Raw genomic sequence first — 22266 nt, forward strand, 5'->3', positions numbered from 1 at the left:
AAGAGACAGTCATTTAGGAGGGAAGGAATAGAACAAAAAAAAAAAAAAAAAAAAAAAGAAGAAGAGAAAATGGAGAAAAAACATTTTTGTGGGCTAGTTACAGAGGTGACAAGGGTGATATGGCCTGTCACCTCTATAACTAGCCCACAAAAATGTCCTTATTGTCATGTAGCCCCACTTCCTATTAAGTTCTGTCTCCTTTGGCTACATGACAATAAGGACATTTTTGTGGGCTAGTTACAGAGGTGACAGGCCAAATCACCCCTGTCACCTCTGTAACTAGCCCACAAAAATGTTTTTTCTCCCTTTTCTCTTTTTCCTCTTTTTTTTTTTTTTTTTTTTTTTTTTTTTTTTTTTTTTGTGTTCTGTTCCTTCCCTCCTAAACGGTTGTCTTTCCCCCTTTTCCAGTTGTGTCTCCTAGCTAACGAAAAAAAATCTCCCTGTCACCTCTATAACTAGCCCACAAAAATATTTTTTCTCCTTTTTCTCTTCTTTTTTTTTTTTTTTTTTGTTATGTTCCTTCCCTCCTAAATGGCTGTCTCTCCCCCTTTTCCAATTGTGCCTCCCAGCTAACGAAAAAAAATATCTCCCTATCACCTCTGTAACTAGCCCACAAAAATGTCCTTATTGTCATGTAGCCCCACTTCATATTAAGTTCTGTCTCCTTTGGCTACATGACAATAAGGACATTTTTGTGGGCTAGTTACAGAGGTGACAAGCCAAATCACCCCTGTCACCTCCGTAACTAGCCCACAAAAATGTTTTTTCTCACTTTTTTTTTTTTTTTTTTTGTTCCTTCCCTCCTAAACGGTTGTCTCTCCCCCTTTTCCAGTTGTGCCTCCTAGCTAACGAAAAAAAAATCTCCCTGTCACCTCTGTAACTAGACCACAAAAATGTTTTTTCTCATTTTTCTCTTCTTCCTTTTTTTTTTTTTTTTTTTTTTTTTGTTATGTTCCTTCCCTCCTAAATGGCTGTCTCTCCCCCTTTTCCAATTGTGCCTCCCAGCTAACGAAAAAAAATATCTCCCTGTCACCTCTGTAACTAGCCCACAAAAATGTCCTTATTGTCATGTAGCCCCACTTCCTATTAAGTTCTGTCTCCTTTGGCTGTCCAAGAACGGCTCATTCTCAGGGTGGCAAAAAAAATAATAAAAAAATAGAAAATAAACCCCTCCATCTTAGGGAGGTCTACAATTCTACAAGTAAAAATTTTTGTGAAAAAACTCAACAAACAAAGTAGATGCTATCAAAATTTAGATAGAATTTATTAATTTTTATATATAAAATAATAAAATATATATTTATGACGTCACTGGTTCAACCGCTGGTAACTTTTCCGATTCAATGACTGGTCCAGTTCTGAAAATGTTGGTATAACCTTCTTGTATTTGCCCCCATTTAGATTTAAAATTTGAGAAAGTTCTTCTTGGAATCCTTCTTTTTTCTTATACTCAGAATAGTGTTTTAACTCAATCAACAAGGTATGTATGCATATAAAGTTATTCCTAGATGAATTCTCTCAGTTATTTCTTAATTTTTTATTATCCACTTGTCCATCTCACTCAACTAATCCCTTCTGATGCATTGAAAAGCATTAGGAATGAGAATGAGGTTGCCAAACCATTGCTAAGGCAACCTACGGGCTAGTTCATTCAGTTTTTCCCATCCTTCTATAGATATTTATTTATGCGAGTGTCTAGTATCTTTCATCCCTATTGACAAAAGAAAGTCACCCCACGACTACAAGTGTGATTAGGGTAGCGACAGTGACTGTGTCTATGTGTCATTGTGCTATCTTCATTGCAGAGAAATGATTTGATATTTAATTTCTGGTTACACTGCCATCTTTAGTTAAACACATTACTTTCTCGAAGTAGAAGTTGCGCAGAGTTAAGGTTATCTATTCTTCTGTGTTGGTGGTACTGGTCCTCTTCAAGTCCACTGATGATGATTTGGAACAAGTATACCAAGCCAATGGGGCTTAGGTGGTAGCAACCCCGTTAGTCATTAGGTTGGCTTACGCACCAATTTTTATGCCGGCAGATTGAGAATCATCCCATCTTTTCCATATGTCGGCGCTTCGGTCTGAACAGATGGGCTTTAATCATAAACTTAAAGATAGCCTATAAGTCACTATTGGTTCCAGCTCCGATAATTAAAACATATTTTATTTTTTCATAAATTAAATTAAAAATTTTCCTTACCCCGAGAAATAATATACTTATTTCACCTATCGGAGATGGGATTTTTGTGGAATCTTATAATTTTCTTAGCAAGTCTTTTTTTCTATCTTTTATATGATAATTAAATATAAAAAAGTTAAATATTAAAAAATCATATATGTTTCATCATTTATTCTATATGATTGAATACATTTGAATTAAATAAATTATAGTTTAATATTTAATATATCATCATTTATTTCATTAATCCTATTTTAAAAAATTACTATTACTTCACTTTTAAATTTTTTATATTTATCATTTTAATTTTGAATGTTTTATTTTAAAATATTAAAAATATAAATTTATTAAAAAAATATTAAAATATAAAAAAATAATAATGAAGTTCTAATATTTTACAAATTAAAATTTATTTGATAAGATATATAATAAATTATTTATTAAGATCAATATATTATTCCTTATTAATATTTTTCTTTTTAACCATATTTATATCAATTATATTTATAAAATAACTTTAACATGTGTATTTTTACTCGTTTTATTATTTTTTTTTCAGTTTTTTTTCAAATATTTTCATGAATTTTGAATAATTTTCACATGACCGATATTTTTGTCAAAATATCTATCAATATTTTTTATATATTCATAAAATTCAAATACTGATATATCCGTATTTACCGATATTTCAATCCATACTTATAGGATATATACTCAAATCATAACATATAAAAAAATTCTCAATGTTAGAGTTTGATGACCCAAATTCTATTTGGTCAAACCCGAAAAGTTTGTGGTGCAACATTGTGTGATAAAGCTAAAATTATGAGATTTTTTTGGGGTCTGTGGTGGTAGTGCTGGCCCAACCCATTTATATTTATTTATTTATTTATTTATATGCGATGATGTATAATTTTGAAGGGCAATGATGTTTATGATTTTGTTGTAGCCACTCACATTTTTCCCTATTTTGTACCAATTTTTTACATAATAGATTTTTTTCTCCTCTGTTGTGATTTCCATATAAATCTATATGTTCTTATTCTGTGTTTTTTTTTTTTCTTATCGTCTATCCTTGTTATTTTATAACACTCAATGAATTAGTATATGTGTTTTATTTTATAATGCTAATTCTTTTATTGAATTCACTGATGCATGTGCTCATTTGTTATTTATAAAAGAAATAATTCTGCCACCAGAAAAACTTAATATACAAAACAATCGGTAAAGGAGAAATTAGAATATTTATAAAATGAATGCACATGGACCATCAAGACCCACCAAATTGATTCCCTGTGAGATTATATATTGGCATTAGAACATGGGTTTGATAAGTTTTTACCTAACCTTTGCTTTTTTATGTGTATGTGTATTTTTCAATGATGATATATAATTCTTTTATTGAACCGAGTGAGTGCTCATTTGTTATTCATAAAAGCATTAGTTCTGCCACCAGAAAATTTGAATATCAATAATAATTGGGAAAGGAGAAATTAGATTATTTCAAAGGCCAAAACCCTCCAAAGCATTTCGACAAAACTCTAAGCATATAAAAATGAATGCACATGGGGCATAAAGAGTGAAAAGACTTATGAAATTGACTTTTTGTACTGCTCATTGCTCACTATTGCTGTAGTGAATAGTAAGTGAGATTATTGGCCTTGGCACATGGGTTTGATGAGTTTTTGGATCTGCACCAAAGGGTGTCATCCCTTCCTGGGGTGGCCGAATGGTTCGTGGGCACAAACCTTTTATCACACATCAACTAGAATTACCTTAGATGCATAAGAACTGAATTTACCTTAGATGCATGTGCACCCATAAGAAATTGCAAAGCCACCCATTAATATTATATAATAAAATAATATATTCTCTACTAAAAATATAATTTATAATTTTATTATAATATCACTATTTATGTTTTACTAAAAACTATTTATTTCTTTTAATTTATTTGTAATTACAAAATTATTTTTATTTTCTATAAGACTTTAATTTTAAAAAACAAGCATAAGAAATCATGGTCAAACACAAAATTAAAAAAAATAAATTAAAGTACTTATTTGACTTGTATTAAAAATGAATATTAAAATTATTTTTATCTTATAATAATTTTTATTTCACTAGAATAAAAAAAATTCTCAATGTTAGAGTTTGATGACCCAAACTCTATTTGGTCCAACCTCAAAATTTCGTGGTGCAACATTATGTGATAAAGCTAAAATTATGAGATTTTTTTAGAGTCTATGGTATATTTATTTATTTATTTATATGCAATGATGTATAATTTTGAAGGACTATGTTGTTTATGATTTTGTTGTAGCCACTCACATTTCTCCTCATTTTGTACCAATTTTTTACATAATGGATTTTCTTGTCCTATGTTGGTGACTTTTTCGATCTAGGGTTTTTCATATAAATCTATATGTTCTTATTATGTGTTTTTTTTTTCTTATTGTCTATCCTCGTTATTTTGTAACACTCAATGAATAAGTATGTGTTTTATTTTATAATGCTATTTCTTCTATTGAATTAACTGATGCATGTGCTCATTTGTTATTTATAAAAGAATTAATTTTGCCACCAGAAAAACTTAATATACAAAACAATCGGTAAAGGAGAAATTAGAATATTTCGAAGGCCAAGACCCTCCAAAAATATTTAGACAAAACTCCAATCATATGAAAATGAATGCACATGGACCATCAAGACCCACCAAATTGATTCCCTGTGAGATTATATATTTGTAGGGACTCATCCCTGATGACACGTGGCACACATCCCCTGATGACACGTGGCGCACGATCCTATCTGGAGTATCCCCATCCGGATTTCCTCAGGAGTACACGTGACGCGCTTCTCCTATCCGGACTCCCTGAAATAGAAGCACACGGGACTCGCAAAGCATCACATCCGAACCGCCGCCATTTCTCATCCGGCGACCTTTCATATTCCATCTGGATATGTTTGTCCGGATCATCGACCAAACTAAGCATGCCTTACTACGTCATTCTGACATCCTATCACAATTCACATTCCGAGGCCTACAGAGTGAAAAGACAGAAGTGACGGCAAGTCACTTCCCACGATCTCTAACAGTCACAGCGCCTTCCACGATCTCTGACAGCCGCCCGTAGGGTGAGGATGTCCCTGCCACCACCTAGTGGCATCATGGTAAACCAAAAAGCCTTCCATCATTTATGGAGGAGAGAGAACTTCTGATGCTATATATATGAACCTTCGCACAAAGAGGAAGGTAAGCTTACAATATCTAGTAAAAGGCCAACTGATTATTCTCTCTAACCATGGCTGACAAAAACATCGGAGGGTGTGTCCGGACACCCTGTCCGGACGCCTTTTGCAGGAACAGCTAAACCAGGAATCTATATTGGTTAAGATCGTACGTCCATCCATTTGGCAACTACGTGGATAATCAGGGACGCGAGGCCTCAACAATATTGGCATGGGAACATGGGTTTGATAAGTTTTTACCTAACCTTTGCTTTTTTTTTTTTGTGTATGTGTATTATTTAATGATGATATATAATTCTTTTATTTAACCGAGTGAGTGCTCATTTGTTATTTATAAAAGCATTAGTTCTGCCACCAGAAAATTTGAATATCAATAATTATTGGGGAAGTAGAAATTAGATTATTTCAAAGGCCAAAACCCTCCAAAGCATTTCGACAAAACTCGAAGCATATAAAAATGAATGCACATGGGTTTGATAAGTTTTATACTGCTCATTGCTCACTATAGCTGTAGTGACTAGTAAGTGAGATTATTGGCCTTGGCACATGGGTTTGATAAGTTTTTTGATCTACCCTTTGTAAATAGCTGTTTGGATCTGCACCAAAGGGTATCATCCCTTCCTGGGGTGGCCAAATGGCTTGTGGGCACAAACCTTTTATCACACATCAACTGCAGAAGCCTGCACTCATTTTGCAGTCTGAAAAAGGACAATTTTTCCCAATTGACTGCTCCCATTTTGATTTTTTGATTTTTAATTTTTCACTTTGTTTAAAAAATTCTGTTTAATTTATTAAAAAAAAAATCATACTTTATTAGGTTCATATCTGTCTCATTTTTTAAGCACGTACAAAAAACTTATTCCTTGGAAATAGTTATATTCTTTATGATTTAGTAAATCTTTTATTAATAACAATTTATTTTTATTTTTTAAAATTAAGATATTTATAAAATGTTTTTTTGTATTAAAAATACCACTTGGGGTTGCGTCTTTTTCATTAGTCGGACTTAACTCCATAAATTTCAACTACTTCCTATTTGTCAAAACTAATCCCACAATTACTGTATTATTTATGTTCATAGAGAATTTTGTATAGAGGAGGAAAATTAACGAGGTTGGAAATTGGAATAGACAAGCCACAAAAAATCGGGGCTTCTAAATCAGGCGGGCTTCTTCTTAAACGGATATTTAACATTAAGCGGATGACAATCAGCAAATAGAGATGGAGACAATAACAAACATTAAGCGGAAGTGATAAATGTAAGCTAATCTGAGTTGCTCAAGTTGAGATATTCAGAACTTAAGGGTCTAAAGATGTGAGCAGCCTCAGTCTCAATCCACTCTATCTGCCCCACGGAGAGGTGCATGTACACCACCCAGTCTCCATCTCTGACAGGACTCGGCATTGGCATCACGTACCCAGCTTCCCCACCCCATGGAAAATGGTATGACCCCAGAGCCGGCATACCCCACCCGAAATCCACCCTTGACGCTGGGAATCTCTGCCCTGATGACACCACAAATGCTGGTCCATCGCGACTGCCACTGCTGTATATCTTCGCTAAAGCTGGCTCCGGACGGTGAGCCTCCACCCAATCTATCAGCCCCAGGAAATGCTCCTTTGTTACTGCTCCTTCCAGGTACTCATGAATTGCATCTGCCACCCAGCTCAACGGTTTCTCTTTCAGTTCATTTATTGTCTTCTTACCAAAGGGGATGGACAGCACATTTCCGAAGTAAGAGGCCATCATTGCTGCTTTAACCTCGTCTCCACTGCTCAGTCTCTTTCTTCCATCGACCACGGTGCCCATCCTGCATATTTTTTGGTTTGCGTTTTCCGTGACTGCACTTTTGGCCACCATCTTCCACAGAAAAGCACTGAGAGACTCTAGTTTAGTCCTCTTGCAGGGGTTACTCTTGCTGGTAGCTAGTGATTGGAGTAGACTGAGCTGTTCGGCTGTGACATAGTAAAGGCGGTTTATGAGAAGATCATCACCAGACTGTGGAGCTTTGGGAGGAGGTAAGGTTGACATGGGGACGTACATGTCGTCAAGGGAAGGATCATAGGAGCCCGGACGTCGAGCGTTGAGGAGAGAGCGCCGGAAAGATGGTAGTAGTACTGATAATGGTTTGGACTGAGCCATTTCAGCCCATGAAACTAGAAACATATTGGCAGAATATGCGTCTGCTATCCTATGATCGAATGTACAGGCCACCACAACTCCGCCACATTTGAGCTCAGTCACCTGTCATTAGTTCATTTACAAAACAATAAGCATGTCATGATTACAACTAATTAGGATTAGCATATCATAGAGAAAGAGAGAGAGTTACCTGGACTGACAGAACGCCATGTTTCTTCTTAGGGACAAGCTTGCTTTCAATGCTTTCATCAGGGTTATACAAGTTGAGGTTTTGTAGTTGTACATCCGCATAAGCTTCCATGAAATCAACCCCACGATTGTTGCAAAGGAGCTCGGGCTCACCCGCTGAGTTACTCAAAACTTCTCCTCCAAATGGATAATAGGACACCAGTGCTTGGGCCAAGGCCTCCTTCAGAACGCCAATCATGGACCCAAATGTTAAATCATGTGGCTTCTTGTAACAGAAAAACACACCCACATCTACTGGAGGCAAAAGCAAGTCCAGGTTAGATAGTGGCAGCCAATACTCCTGCACAGGCAGTACAGCTGCCACTACTTCCTTCCTGCTCACTGTTACTGTGAAATCTCCACCACCCATGAATGCTAACTAATTCTAAGTGTCTTTGTATGCCGGAGTGAGGAATGGAAGAGAAGCAGACTTGTAAGCGTGCGTCTGAGTGAAAAATAGCAGCAAGAAACGTGGATTTTATAGCACAGGGCACTGTTTTTCCCAAGTCCCCACTGACATTTTGTCAAATTTTGATTTTAATCTAAAATCATTGTCCTCACTCCTCAGATATTATTTTTAACATAAAAATTTAATAAAAGGTATATGTAGATGTATCGCAAGCCACTCCTCGAGCCAACGAAGGATATACAGTGACAAGAAAATGACAACAGAATGCTGATACTATCTTAGCCCGCCATGTTCATTAAATAATAGGGGGAATCAGCTTCACCGACCAATATATATATATATATATATATTGACAACTTTTAAAAAGAAATTTGGTAAACATGCGTAACATGAAAAAAATTTCAACATTGTTTTTGACCTTTTCTCTCTTCCGTAACTAGCCGTGAACTACCATTCCTCTTTCTTTTTTCATATATATATTTTTTTTTAAAATTTCAATTTTTAAATTGACATGACAATTGAAACAACTCATTATTATTATTTTCTTTTTTAAAAAAAATTAACATATGACAATCGCCACACAATTTGTTTTTTAATCATGTTTATCAATATTTTTAAAAAAATTTGATATATGACCTTTCAACATGCAATATTATTTATGTTTTTTTTTATTCCTCTTTCTTTATTTTACCTTTTGACTTTTTATAATATTCTAGTTACACATTCTTATAAAATATCTTTAATTTCATTTTTTTAGTCTTTCATTTTTTTATTTTAATTATTTATGAACACTTTAATATATAAGATAATAATAATAACACATAATAAATAATTAATGAAAAAAATGAATATAAAAATAAATACATAATAAACAAATTTAACTTTTTATTTATAGATAAGTAAATTTGTTATGGTTTTAACTTTTTTTTTGTTAAAATGTTTAATATTTTTAATTAAAAAAAGATAAAAACTTGATTGTGGTTCAATTTTTTATTATATAAAATAAAAATAAAAATATATTTTTCATAAAGAATTTGTATTTAGTCATTTATATTAATTTTCTCTTAATTTTATTAAAAAGTAAAATTTTTGTATATCCTACCATAAACCAAAGAAAAATTATATATCGTTCCCACTAATAATGGTACTTTTAATATATTTTATTACTTATTTCATAAAAGAGTGATATCATTTTTTTCTAGAAAAAATAAAAAATAAAAATGGTACATCATTTCTATCATAGTAGTACTATTAATATATTTTAATGTTATTTTTTTTATAAAAGAGTGATACCTTTTTTCCTTAAAAAAAAAGTGTAATATTCTCTTTTCCAAAAGTTATGTTGATGGATGTGTAACTTCAGTATGCAAAAGTTTTAATTTTTAACAAAATTAAAAATAATAATATAAATGATTAAATACATCTTTTTAATTAAAAATATATTTTATTTTATTTTTATTTTATATAAATAAATAATTTTAAATTTTAGCAAAACAAAATGTTAAAAGTTAACATCACAACCAGGTTTTTATCTTTTTTAATTAAAAATATTAAACATTTTAATATATATATATATATATAAGTCAAAACCATAGTCAAGTTAAATTTACAAGTAAAATATTAAAATCATAATCATCGATTCAGATTTTCATAAGAAAATTTTAAAATATTAAAAAATACAAACAATAAAATAATATGACAATGTAATAATATTTATAAAATAAATAATTTTTTTAGTAATATAAAAAATCTTATGTCTTAAATCTCTAAATGTGTTGTTATGTATTTATTTTTATATTAAATTTGTTCCCATTAATGATTTATTATATATTATTATTTTATGTTTAAAATGTTCATAACTAATTAAAATCAATAAATATGAAAATTTGTGGAAAAAAATGAAATTAAAAAATTTTATGAAGCTAACATATAAAAAAAAAACAAAAAAAATGAATATTTAAAAAATAAAATAAAATTAATCATGATGGATGATGAGCTTTTTGACTAATGAAGTGAATAATTCCATACTCAAAATGTATAAACTTCAACAGAAAAAAAAAAGTAAAAGTTGGTGCCTTTTGGCATGCTAATGATTTTTAACTATTAAAGTGAATAATACGATCCTCAAAATGTATGAACTTTAAAAAGAAAAAAACAAAAGAAAAATTGGTGGCTTTTGGCATGCTAATGATTTTTAAATATTAAAGTGAATAATTCCATCCTCAAAATGTATGAACTTTAAAAGAAAAAACAAAAGAAAAATTGGTGGCTTTTGGCATGCTAATGATTTTTAAATATTAAAGTGAATAATTCCATCCTCAAAATGTATGAACTTTAAAAGAAAAAACAAAAGAAAAATTGGTGGCTTTTGGCATGCTAATGATTTTTAAATATTAAAGTGAATAATTCCATCCTCAAAATGTATGAACTTTAAAAGAAAAAACAAAAGAAAAATTGGTGGCTTTTGGCATGCTAATGATTTTTAAATATTAAAGTGAATAATTCCATCCTCAAAATGTATGAACTTTAAAAGAAAAAACAAAAGAAAAATTGGTGGCTTTTGGCATGCTAATGATTTTTAAATATTCAAGTGAATAATTCGATCCTCAAAATGTATAAACTTGAAAGTCAAAAGTAAAAGTTTCAAAAAAATATATATATAACTTTTTTGAGATAGTACACTATTCCCATGCTGACTTCCATCCTCTGCATTAAATCATTATGAGTTTTTTTACAAAAATTAAATGAAATTGGTCAAATCAAATTCCAAATTTGTACGTTAAACAAAGCGTCTAGATTCAGAAACCTATCAAATAGAATTATCAACTTTACCACGCAACTACCATTACATATAAAGGTTGAATGACCAAAAGATGCAATGAATTGAGTCATTCATTTGTGACAATACAAAATTCAAACATATATTTTCTCTCCTTTATTCCCACTAATTATGGCATTCTCGGTAACCCAAAAAGACAAACAAAAGGAAAAGGAAAAAAAAAGTGCTGAATGATTCAATGGAAGAAAGCTTGCATGTTCAATAGGACATGCTTCAACTTCCTTACTTAGAAAGTCACATCCATGGAATTCCTAAACTAGATCATTGAAACTCAAATATGGGATTTTGCCGTAAATTAATTTGTAATTAAAAAAAAAAAGTGTTCTATAGTAAAAGATTTTTTTCCACAAAAAATTATTTTGGTGCAAATTTATTGTTGTAAGTTCATAAACAATTATTTTTAACCATGAAATTTAATTTCATAAATAATTTCTCTACAAAATATAATTTTTGACAACAAGTCACTTTTCACCACAAAATACAATTTATGGCGACATATCAAATAATAACTTTTTGCCAAAATAAAATTTATGGCGGAAGCTCGCCCTTTTACAATAAAATAAAATTTTTGGTCAAATATATTTTACTACAAAAAAATTATTCTCATAAAATTTGTTGTCAAACAAATACCGTAAAATGTTTTTATTTATAGCACTTTTGTTAGCAACGATTTCATTTAAAAAAAGGTCAATTAATGGATTGAAATTAACAGGAAAAAAGTGTTTTATTAGTCTTTGGTAATGTATTATAGGGTTATTTGATTAAAAGGATTTTTGAATACCCAATTTTTTAAATTTGACCTTCCATCATCTTTTGGCCTCATTTGGACAAATGCCCTCGTTATTTTCTTGTAAAAATAACCATCTCTTTAAAAACCTATATGTAAATACTTTAAATGATAAATGACATTTATGTTAAAATTGGGTTACTTTTCAAGAAAAAACATGAGAAGGGTTAGATTCACAATTTACAAATTATTTCATCCATTTTAACCAACTATTTCTATATTATATAAAAAAGTAATATTTTGAAAATGATTAGGAAGGCATGCATGTAACAAATACATATAAAATATTATATAAGATTTTCATAGATTAAAAAATAAAAAAAGCATGGCAAAATAAAAGCAGGAGGATAAGATCACATATAGGACAATATTAAAAGAAATTATTATTTTTCTGATATGAAAACCAAGGCATTCGGAATAGTATACATTTGTAAGTAGGCCATAGAAACTAGGCCTTGATGTTAATAAGTTTGCGTCTTCCATAAAAAAAATTGGATTTTGGTCAATGTGATTGTTGATTTATTATCACAAAAATCTTTGTGGAAACTTCTTGAGTATGCTTTAAGTCAAAAAGCATTTGATGGAACGATATTGCTTGAGTAGCACCACTAGTGGTTGTAATATACTATGCTTCTACTATTCACAAAACAACTACTTGTTATTTATTTGATAACAAAAATAAATAAATAAATAAATGGAAAAACTCTTAAGCTAAGATTAAACATATAGCTCGAAGGTTTTTTTTGTTTTTCTATATCAATTGCCCAATCACTATTTGTGTATCCAATAGGCACAATCTTGTTGTAATATGTATAAAAAATACCATCACTTTGCATAGTTTTAATGTATTGTAGGATATGTGGTTTACTACTTGCAAGTGAAACTGACATGGAGACTATAAATATGCTTACAAGTCCAACTCTAACTATAATATCTGGTCTTATAGAAGTCAAATACCACAAACTTTCAATCATTCTTCTAAAATTAGTAGGATCAATTAACTCACCATACTTACTTTTTCCTAATCTAAGTCTTTCTTTAATTTGAGTTAGAATAAGATTATAAGATTCCATCTTGAATTTTTTAAGAATATCATTTGCATACTTCTTTTTAAAAACTAAAGATACTTGTATCTACTTTGAATTACTTCAATCCCAAGAAAATAAGACATCAATCCCAAATTTGTCATCTCAAACTGACTAATCATCACCTCTTTGAATTCCACAATCATCTTCAAATTATTACTGGTGATAATTAACTCATCTACACATAAACACACAATAAGAATGTTGAGAAAACAAAGGCTATGCTTAATTATGAAAAACACCCAAAAGGGGGGGGGGGGGGGGGGAGGGGGAGGGGGAGGGACGGGGTGGTGAATTGGGTTTTTAAAATATTTTAAATCACAACAAATTCAAACACAATATAAGCAAAATAAAGAGATAGAGTTAGAGAATTCAAATTCGGGTTTATAATGGTTCGGTACTTCCTTGCCTACGTCCACTCTTCTCAATCTCCTAATCAAGTGAGGGTTCCACTAACTTGAAGCTTCAGCCAAGCTTCCAATCTTCTTACACTTGGATTTCGGCTTCAATGGGCTCTTACACAATCTTTTCAAGATTCAAACCTCTTGAAGGCTTTAACACTCAGATTTTTATAAGAAATAATCCCTCAACCTAGCTTAAGGATAGCTCAAATACAAGACAAAGCTAGGACGACACACAAGAGTGCACTAAAGGATATGCAAGTGGTGATTTAATGCACTATGAAAGAAATTAGAGCTTTTTGATCAAGAACAGGTAGGTAGACTATTGAATGCAAGTGTTCTCTTATCAATAAATGAAGTGGAGCTCTCAATTTATAGGTTTGTAAGCTCAAGAGTCAAAAACAGCAAAAGGTAACCTCGTCCGGTCGAGCTAGGGATCGACTGGTTCACTAGCTGTTGGAGCATTTAATGCATGACAGGTTATCGTTGCCTCAACCGGTCCTCGACTGGACCTCGACCAGGAAGAGAATCACCTCGACTGGGAAGAGAAGGCCACTGGAAGAGAGAGAAAGTTTTTGGCATCCCTCGACCGGTCCTCGATCGGACGAGGACGATCGGTCGACCGGTTCCTCAACCGGTTGAGCCGGTTGGCCATAGCCTCGACCGGTTGAGCCTTTTTGGCCTTGAAAACCTATTTTTTTTTTTTTAATTCCTTTCTTTTCTAACACTTAGGAAAGGTCTTTAGGTGAAAATCCTAAGTGCACTCATGCATTCATCTTACATTAGTTTCCTATGATCACAAGTTTTCCAAGCGTCTCGATCTTGTATCCATTTGGTCATTTGATGAATTTTCGAGTTTATGCTTAAGATTCTTAATCATTAAACCAATTAGTCACTTAACCATGGTTTGCTATCGTAAAAAACCCGATTAGGAGAACCCTTGGGCTAACAAATGTCACCCTACAAATTAGATTTGACTTATAAAGTGTGTTTATAAGGACATCTTTGAAATCCATTCTTCATGAAATAAATATCAATACATGTGTACCATGCTCTTAGTGTCTGTTTCAATCCATATAAGGCTTTTTCTTTTTAACTTATAGACATTTTCTTCTTTGCCTTTTATCATATATCCTTGAGGTTGTTCAACATAAGCCTCTTTTTCTAGTTCACCATTTAAGAAAGCTAATTTTACATCTATTTGAAAATGTTTCTAATTATTTTGTGTAGTAAGAGAGATAATCATGCGAACAACGTCAAGTCTAGCAACAAGAGCTAATACGTCAAAATAATCAATACATGGTTTTTGCATGTAGCCTTTTGCCACCAATCTTGCCTTGAAGCGATCGACTTCTCTATTTGTCTTATACTTAGTTTTATACACCCATTTGACACCAATTGGCTTCTTAGAATTAGGGAAATTAGTAAGCTCACATGTATTATTTTTCTTAATTGCATGACTTTTTTCATCCATAACTTTAAGCCAACAATCATCTTAAGCAACTTCCTCATAACTTAATGAATAAAAATATGTAAATAAAGGAAAATTCATTATTTCCTCACCTGTTGGGTCACTATCATCACCAACCTGCACATAAGCTTGTAAGCATGTAGGTAAAATGTGTTGACGTTGTGGATGTCTTGATGACTTTATAAGACATGGAGTCATAATTGGTGCACTAGTAGGTTGCATACTTTGATCTTCACTTTACTCTTCAAGATGAATTTGAACACTTGATAGTCTTTTTTCGTTTGAGGACCAATCCCATACTACTTGCTCATAAAAAACCACATCATAACTGACAATGAAATTTTCATTTGTGGATTGTATAATTTATAGTCTATTATCACTTGGCTATAACCAATAAAAATGCACTTTTCACCTTTATTATCAAGTTTTTTTCATAATGCATTAGGAACATGAGCATATGCTATACAACCAAACACCCTTAGACGACCAATGTTAGGCTTTTTATGACTCCAAACTTCTTGTGGGGTGTTTTCATAAACCCTTTTAGTGGAACACCTATTCAATAAATAGATTATTTATGAGATTGTTTCGGCCCAAAATATTTTAGGTAATTATTTTAAGTGCAACATACACCTCATCATACTTATAATTGTTTTATTTTTTCTCTCTACAATTTCGTTTTGTTGTGGAATGTGCCTTGTAGTTAATTAATGCTCAATACCATTTTTTTTTTAAAAAATCACAAACAATATATTTAATACCTTTATTTGTTCTCAAAATTTTAATGATATGCCCACTTCGTTTTTCCACATAAGCTTTAAAATTTTTGAAATTTTCACATGCATCTCCCTTTTGCTTTAAAAAATAAACCCACGCAAAATCATCAATAAATGTTATAAAATATCTATGATTTCCATTTGAGGAATGGGTGCGTGTCTTTGACACCAGTCGTACCTTTTGACGTAGTCTTAAGCGTTTTGTTTCATGGTAGGCCAATAGTACCCTTGCAAGTGAGCATGATGTGCTAGGGTTCATCCCCCTGTGTGATTGCCACAAACACCTTCATGTATTTCTGCCAACACATATTGAGCCTCTGTGTTGTTTAAGCACCTGAGGTATGGATCTCCAAAGGATCGCATGTAGAGGTAGTCCCCGATCAGTGTGAAGCAGACATCTTCCACCCAGATCTTATGCGCTCGTTTGCTTTCTTCAGGCAGATTCCCCGTCTGGAGATAGTTTTTGATCTCGTGCGACCAACTAGCACTTGTTTCATTGGTGTTGCATACAGGTGCAACTACAATTGACAAAGTAGTTTGAAGGTGGACGGACAGTAATACTGCTTCCTTTATAGGGAGTGTAGTAGTTATTCTAGCCAAGGCGTCGGCTTGTACATTTTTTGTGCGGGGGATTTTCTTGATGGCCTACTTGTTTAATCTATCCAGGGTATTTCGTACTTTAGAAAGGTACTGAGCCATACGTCCGTCCTTAGCTTCATATTCCCCTTGAATCTGCCCAAAAACTAGTTGGGAATCACTGCATATTTCGAGCTTAGACGCTAACAGAGCAAGAGTAAGGTCCAGTTCGGATAGGATGACCTCATACTCGACTTTGTTGTTAGAGGTTGGGAACCTGAGTCGGATAGGGTGTTCTAGTTGTTCTCCGATTGGTGATTGTAAGAGGAGGCCCACTTCGAACCCTAAGATCCAGGATGCTCCGTCAACGTGGAGAATCTACCATCCCTCTTTACTAGGTCCTGGGAGTTGAGATGGCCTTTGAGGGATCTCAACTATGAAATCAACTATGACCTGTTCCTTTATGGCTAACCTGGGCTGATATTTGATTCCGTACTTGCTCAAGTCTATGGCCCACTTCAATGTTCTTCCAGATAGGTTAGGTTTACACAAAATACTTCTGAGTGGTTGGTTTGTGAGCACAGTTACCTGATGGGCCTGAAAGTAGGGTTAGAGCTTCTGCGTGGCGCTTCTCAAAGCCAAGGTTGTTTGCTTCATCTTTGAGTACTGGGTTTCCGCATCAACCATTGCTTTGCTTATGTAGTAGACGAGCCTTTGCTCCTTGTTGTTTAGGCAGCCAAACAAAACGACCCTGACAGCTTAGTTGGATACTGTAGGTACATGTAGAATTGTTCACCAGGTTGAGGGCTGCTCAAGATAGATGGTTGTGTGAGGTAGCGTTTAATTTCTTCGAATGCAAGCTCGCAGTCACTAGTCCAACCTGTCACGTTGGCTCATTTCAATACAAGGAAGAAAGGTCTTAGTTTGTTTGTAAATCGGGTTATGAAGTGCCCTAGTGCGACAAAACGACCTGTGAGGCGCTGCAGCTCTTTTTTGCAACTTGGGACGGACGTCTCCATGACAACTTTGATCTGGTCCGGATTCACCTCTATGCCCCTTTGTGTAACCATAAATCCCAAGAATTTGCCTACACTAACTCCAAAGGCACATTTGTTCGGATTAAGCTTCATGTTGTATCCTCTCATCAAGTGAAAGATTTCTTCTAGGTGCTAAGCATGCTCACTCCTAGTTCTGCTCTTTACCACAATGTCGTCAATATACACCTCTACGGAGCGTCCGATTAAAGGTTTGAAAATCTTTGTCATCAGCTTTTGGTAAGTGGCTCCAGCATTCTTGAGCCCAAATGACATGACTTTGTAACAATAGAGTCCATACGGTGTTATGAAGATGGTTTTTCCTTCATCTGGTCGGTACATAGGAATTTGGAGGTACCCGAAAAAAAGCATCTAGGAAGGAGAGCATTCCATGTCTGATGGTAGAATCCACTATCTGATCTATCCAGGGTAAACGAAAACTATCTTTTGGACAGGCGTCATTCAAGTTAGTGTAATCGACACAAACTTGCCATTTTCTTCCATTTTTTGGGACCACGACCACGTTTGCCAACAAATCGGGATACTCGACTTCTCTGATGAACCCAGTTGCTAGTAGCTTGTCAACTTCAGCCTGAATGATCTTTTGTTTATCTGGATGGAAGCGTCGGACTTTTTGCTGAATAGGTCGTGATGAAAGCATGACATTAAGCCGATGTGAGCCTATAGATGGGTGGATCCCGAGCATGTAAGAATGTGTCCATGCAAAGATGTCTTTATTATGCTGAAGTACTCCTTCGAGGGCTCGTACCTCGTCCAGTTCTAGAAGGGAGCTGGCCTAAGTAAAGTGATCACTTTCTTCTGAGAGTTGTATGGACTATAGGGGATCAGCCGTCGATGGATCTCTCTCTGTCGGGTACTGTAATTGCTATTACTCGGCTGCACCCACTGGTTCCGTGGGAGGCTCGTTATCATTGCTTGATTTGACTTCTCATGCCACTTGATAATACTGATTTGCTTGTGGACCCTCACCCGATCCACCGGATCGGCGCGACTCGCTTTTAAATGAAAAGAAAGAAATGAAAAAGTTGAGTTTTCCAATTTTGAAAAACCCGCCCCCGGTAAGGAACGGTGTTATATGGAGTTGCCACTTACTTTTTATTTTTATTTTTCAAATGGGGAAAAATTAAGTAAGAACAAAAACCCCTAATGACCCTAGTATGGAAAAAGCGGTCTGCGAAAACTAGATTCTGGGTTCGAGGATCAGGTTACCCATTGGGAAGGTACCTTATGCGAGGTAGCACCCCTTTAGGCCCGGAACTCGGTCTCTACTAATGAATTGGGTATGTGGGAGCATATGGGTCAACGATGAAACCCTAAGCTAAATAGATGTCATGAATCACACAATCCTAATTGGTATTTAGCATACATATGAATTCAACCAACCAAAACAATGGGTGCGTACCTGTGGTCCCCAGCCATGCGCTGCATAAAAGGTCTGCCAAACACAGATAAACACATAACAAACATTCAGGATTAAGCACCATGCATGCATATGATTCAACAATCAAAACCAACGATGCATACCTATGGTCCCTAGCCATGTGCTACAGCAGAGGGTGAGTCAGTCACGCAACATGTATTCAAAATCAAGTATCAAAGCTTGTGCCAAAAAGGAAGATAGCCGGTTGAAATGAGGTAAGAGACTTCCCAAATGTCATAAAAATCGAACTAGACTCATCTAGACCACACCACCCATAACTTCAAAATTGCCCATACTAACTGAAATCAAACACTGACTTAAACCTTCAAGATGGCTCACAAGTGCCCTATAGCAAATGGGTTTGAGCCCCAATGGATAAGGGCTCGAAAAATGCCAAAATCGAGGGCTACCTAAAGTCCTCCAGCAGAACAGGTTGAACTAGTTCTCAACTGGTACAACCTATTGAGAAGAATTCCTAAATTTTTCTATAAAACTCCTAAATGAGTGAGGATTCAAAAAAAAGAAACGGTTCTCAATTCCGAGCCTGGATGAGTGAGAACCAGACAAAGAAAGGTTAGGGGTTCTTCATGGTTGACAGAGGCAGCTAGCTATGGTGCTGAAACGGTTGAACCGATTCCCAACCAGTTCAGATGGTTGATAAAAAATCTCAAATTTGGCCAGAAAGTTTCTAACTGAATAAGAAAGCAAAAAAAAAGAAACGGTTCTCAATTCCGAACCCGGATGAGTGAGAACCAGACAAAGAAAGATCAGGGGTTCCTCATGGCTGACACAGGCAGCCAGCTATGGTGCTGAACCGGTTGAACTGGTTCCCTACTGGTTCAGACGGTTGATAAAAAATCCCAAATTTGGCCAAGAAGTTTCTAACTGAATCAGAAAATAAACAAAAGAAACGGTTCTTAATTCCGAGCCTGGATGAGTGAGAACCGGACAAAGAAAGGTCAGGGGTTCCTCATGGCTGACAGAGGCAACCAGCTATGGTGCTGAACCGGTTGAACTGGTTCCCAACTGGTTCAGACGGTTGATAAAAAAATCCCAAATTTGGCCAAGAAGTTTCTAACTGAATCAGAAAATAAACAAAAGAAACAGTTCTCAATTTTGAGCCCGGATGAGTGAGAACCGAACAAAGAAAGGTCAGGGGTTCCTCATGGCTGACAGAGGCAGCCAGCTATGGCGCTGAACCGGTTGAACCGGTTTAGCCGGTTCATGAAAAATTCTAAATTTGGTCAGAAAGTTTCTAAACCATTCATAACCAATCAACAACAATCATGTGTGGCCTTTATTACCCACACCCAAGCAATACAATCTTCATATCAAAGGAAATAAAAGATGATGCGGAAGGAGAAAATGCACATGAAGAAGATGAAGATAAACTACAGGTAAAAAAAAATTCAGCCTACTTACCTCAGAATCTCCACCAGATATGATCCATGTATGCCGATGATGACCTCCAAAAAATGAGATGTTATAGCTATCCTCTTCAAAATAACCACAGTGTTGAAGCTTTCTCCCACGCTCTTAACTCAGAAGGTGCCTTGACCTTCTGTTTTTCTCACCAACAAAATATCCCCTCTCCCATAGTGCCCTCATTTTCCTTTTTTTCTTTCTCCTTCTACCCTCCTATCTTCTCACCTTTTATACTCATACCCCTCTCAGCATTTGATCCTCTTGGGTTCCTTCCCCTTCAGCACCGAAATCCCCTCCATCAGCATGGAAAACACACCTCCCATTATTTCTCTTACACTTACGAGGCCAACTCACTCCCTTCAGTTTTCAGCTTGCTTTACCACCAAGAATCCATATGGATTCGTGGTGGGCTGCAAGAAACCCAAACCAAGGCCCAAAATGGGCCCACAACATTGCCCAAAACCGATCTGGAGCTTATGGGTCTGAGCCATGTAGGATTTGGGTCCCAAAATTACCAAAATCAGTGTTTTACACCGATTGACTCGATAACCGGCTGAACCGGATGCCAACCAGAAGAACCGGTTGCAAAAAATTTTGAAAATTTTACAAAATGTTCCTAGAAGAGTGAGAAATCCATGAAAAAAATGGTGCACAATTCCGAGTTCGGAAAAGGGAGATATGATCAAAATAATTACCAAAAATCAGTGTTCTACACCGGCTGACTCGATGAACCGGCTGAACCGGATGCCAACTGGTCGAACCGGTTGCAAAAAATTTTGAAAATTTGATAGAATGTTCCTGGAAGAGTGAGGAATCCATGAAAAAAACGGTACACAATTCCGAGTTCGGAAAAGGGAGATATGATCAAAACAAGCCCGAGTGCTCCGAACCTCAACATGCCCCTATAAACTCCAACTAAGCTAAAACATCGGGATGACCCCACTTCCTTCATATAGGGTGATGTGAACGACTAGGAAAATGGCCACGATGACCCTCCAAAATTAACCACATACGCACCACAATGGACCATAGACAAGCCCACACGAGGCTCGGACACCGACTAAGCCCAAAAGGGGCCTTAGTGGTGCCATATGAGAATGATGAGTGCAGGTGACACCCAAAGGATAAATGTCAGTGTCGAGGAACAAAATTAAGGGTCTACAGTGCTACTAACTGGCTTCCATAGAGATTGATTTGTCCCTCTTTGGTTAGGTAACTCACCATTTGGTGGTAAGTAGAGGGAATGACTTCCATGCCATGCAACCATGTGCGTCCTGTGATGGCATTGAACAAGGATAAGTCTTCTACCATTAAAGATTGCATATTTAGGATAACTAGACTGACTTGGACGGGCAGTATGATATTTCCCAGAGAGATGGTTAAAGCTTCATTGAATCCTGGCAGTATCTGCCCAAGATTTTCCAGAGCTGATAAAAGGAACCCTATCTATTTAAACGCGACCATCTGTAGCAGGTCAATTGAATTGCCCAGATCAACAAAAATCTTCCTTACATTGAAGTCATTGATCCCTAGTGTCAGGATGAGGATGTCTTGATGTGGCTGAAACACCCTGTTAGGGTCTATTGGGGGAAATGTGATTTCCCCATCTATTGGGTGCATACCCCCATCAGCCAACTCGGGCTAGATGGAACTAACCCGTTCTCGTACGGAGGTGGCTCGAAGTAATATTTGCCTCTTCCGTTTAAAGTTGTATTCCTCATCAATGAGCCCCCATGAATGTAGTTGATTATGGCTTTAGGAGCTGCTGAAGTTGTGGTGGCCGTGGTGGTCAGATTCTGGGCTACCTCCTCACACAGTTCATCTGATCGGACATACTACTTCAGGTGCCCGACTCGTATTGATTTTTCCACCAAGTAGTGGAGGCTTCTACATTGCTCCGTGGTGTGGCCATGCTCTTTGTGATAGGCACACTTTCTGATCCGGTCTCTCTTAGCTAGATTTGTCTTTATTGGCTCTGGCCATCTAAAATCAAATAGCTCACGAATCATGGGGAGGAGTTTCTCATATGAAATGTTAAAGGGGGTGAAGCTGGTTTGGCCTGACTACTGTGGTTCGCCTTACCCCTTACCCATATACTTTTACTAGCTCGCGGTTTTGGAGTTCTTGGCTGAGTCATTCTTGGTAGGTCGAATGGTGACCAGAACTTGCTGAGTGGTCGCTCGGACGTTGTCCTCAAGCATGAAGTATTTATTTGCT

The 22266-nt window shown here is 35.3% G+C and overlaps 1 protein-coding gene across 1 annotated transcript; it reads right to left on the reverse strand.

Moving 5' to 3' along the window:
- Positions 1–6561: 6561 nt before the first annotated feature.
- LOC117921959 (shikimate O-hydroxycinnamoyltransferase-like) lies at positions 6562–8256 on the reverse strand. Its single transcript, XM_034839904.1, has 2 exons — positions 7768–8256; positions 6562–7679 (listed from the first exon to the last, which is right to left on the reverse strand). The coding sequence occupies exons 1-2, from the start codon at positions 8173–8175 to the stop codon at positions 6699–6701; spliced, it is 1389 nt and encodes a 462-aa protein (XP_034695795.1). The 5' UTR covers positions 8176–8256; the 3' UTR covers positions 6562–6698.
- Positions 8257–22266: the final 14010 nt, after the last annotated feature.

This window comes from Vitis riparia, chromosome 9 (assembly GCF_004353265.1).
Source record: "Vitis riparia cultivar Riparia Gloire de Montpellier isolate 1030 chromosome 9, EGFV_Vit.rip_1.0, whole genome shotgun sequence".
In the NCBI taxonomy this organism is placed as follows: Eukaryota; Viridiplantae; Streptophyta; class Magnoliopsida; order Vitales; family Vitaceae; genus Vitis; species Vitis riparia.

What these genes read in the sequence shown, in the direction of transcription:
- LOC117921959 (XM_034839904.1), bottom strand. Translation starts at nt 8,175, where the DNA reads ATGGGTGGTGGAGATTTCACAGTAACAGTGAGCAGGAAGGAAGTAGTG. An exon ending in ATGGCGTTCTGTCAGTCCAG is followed by an intron (nt 7,680 to 7,767) that starts GTAACTCTCTCT and finishes AACTAATGACAG; the next exon opens with GTGACTGAGCTCAAATGTGG.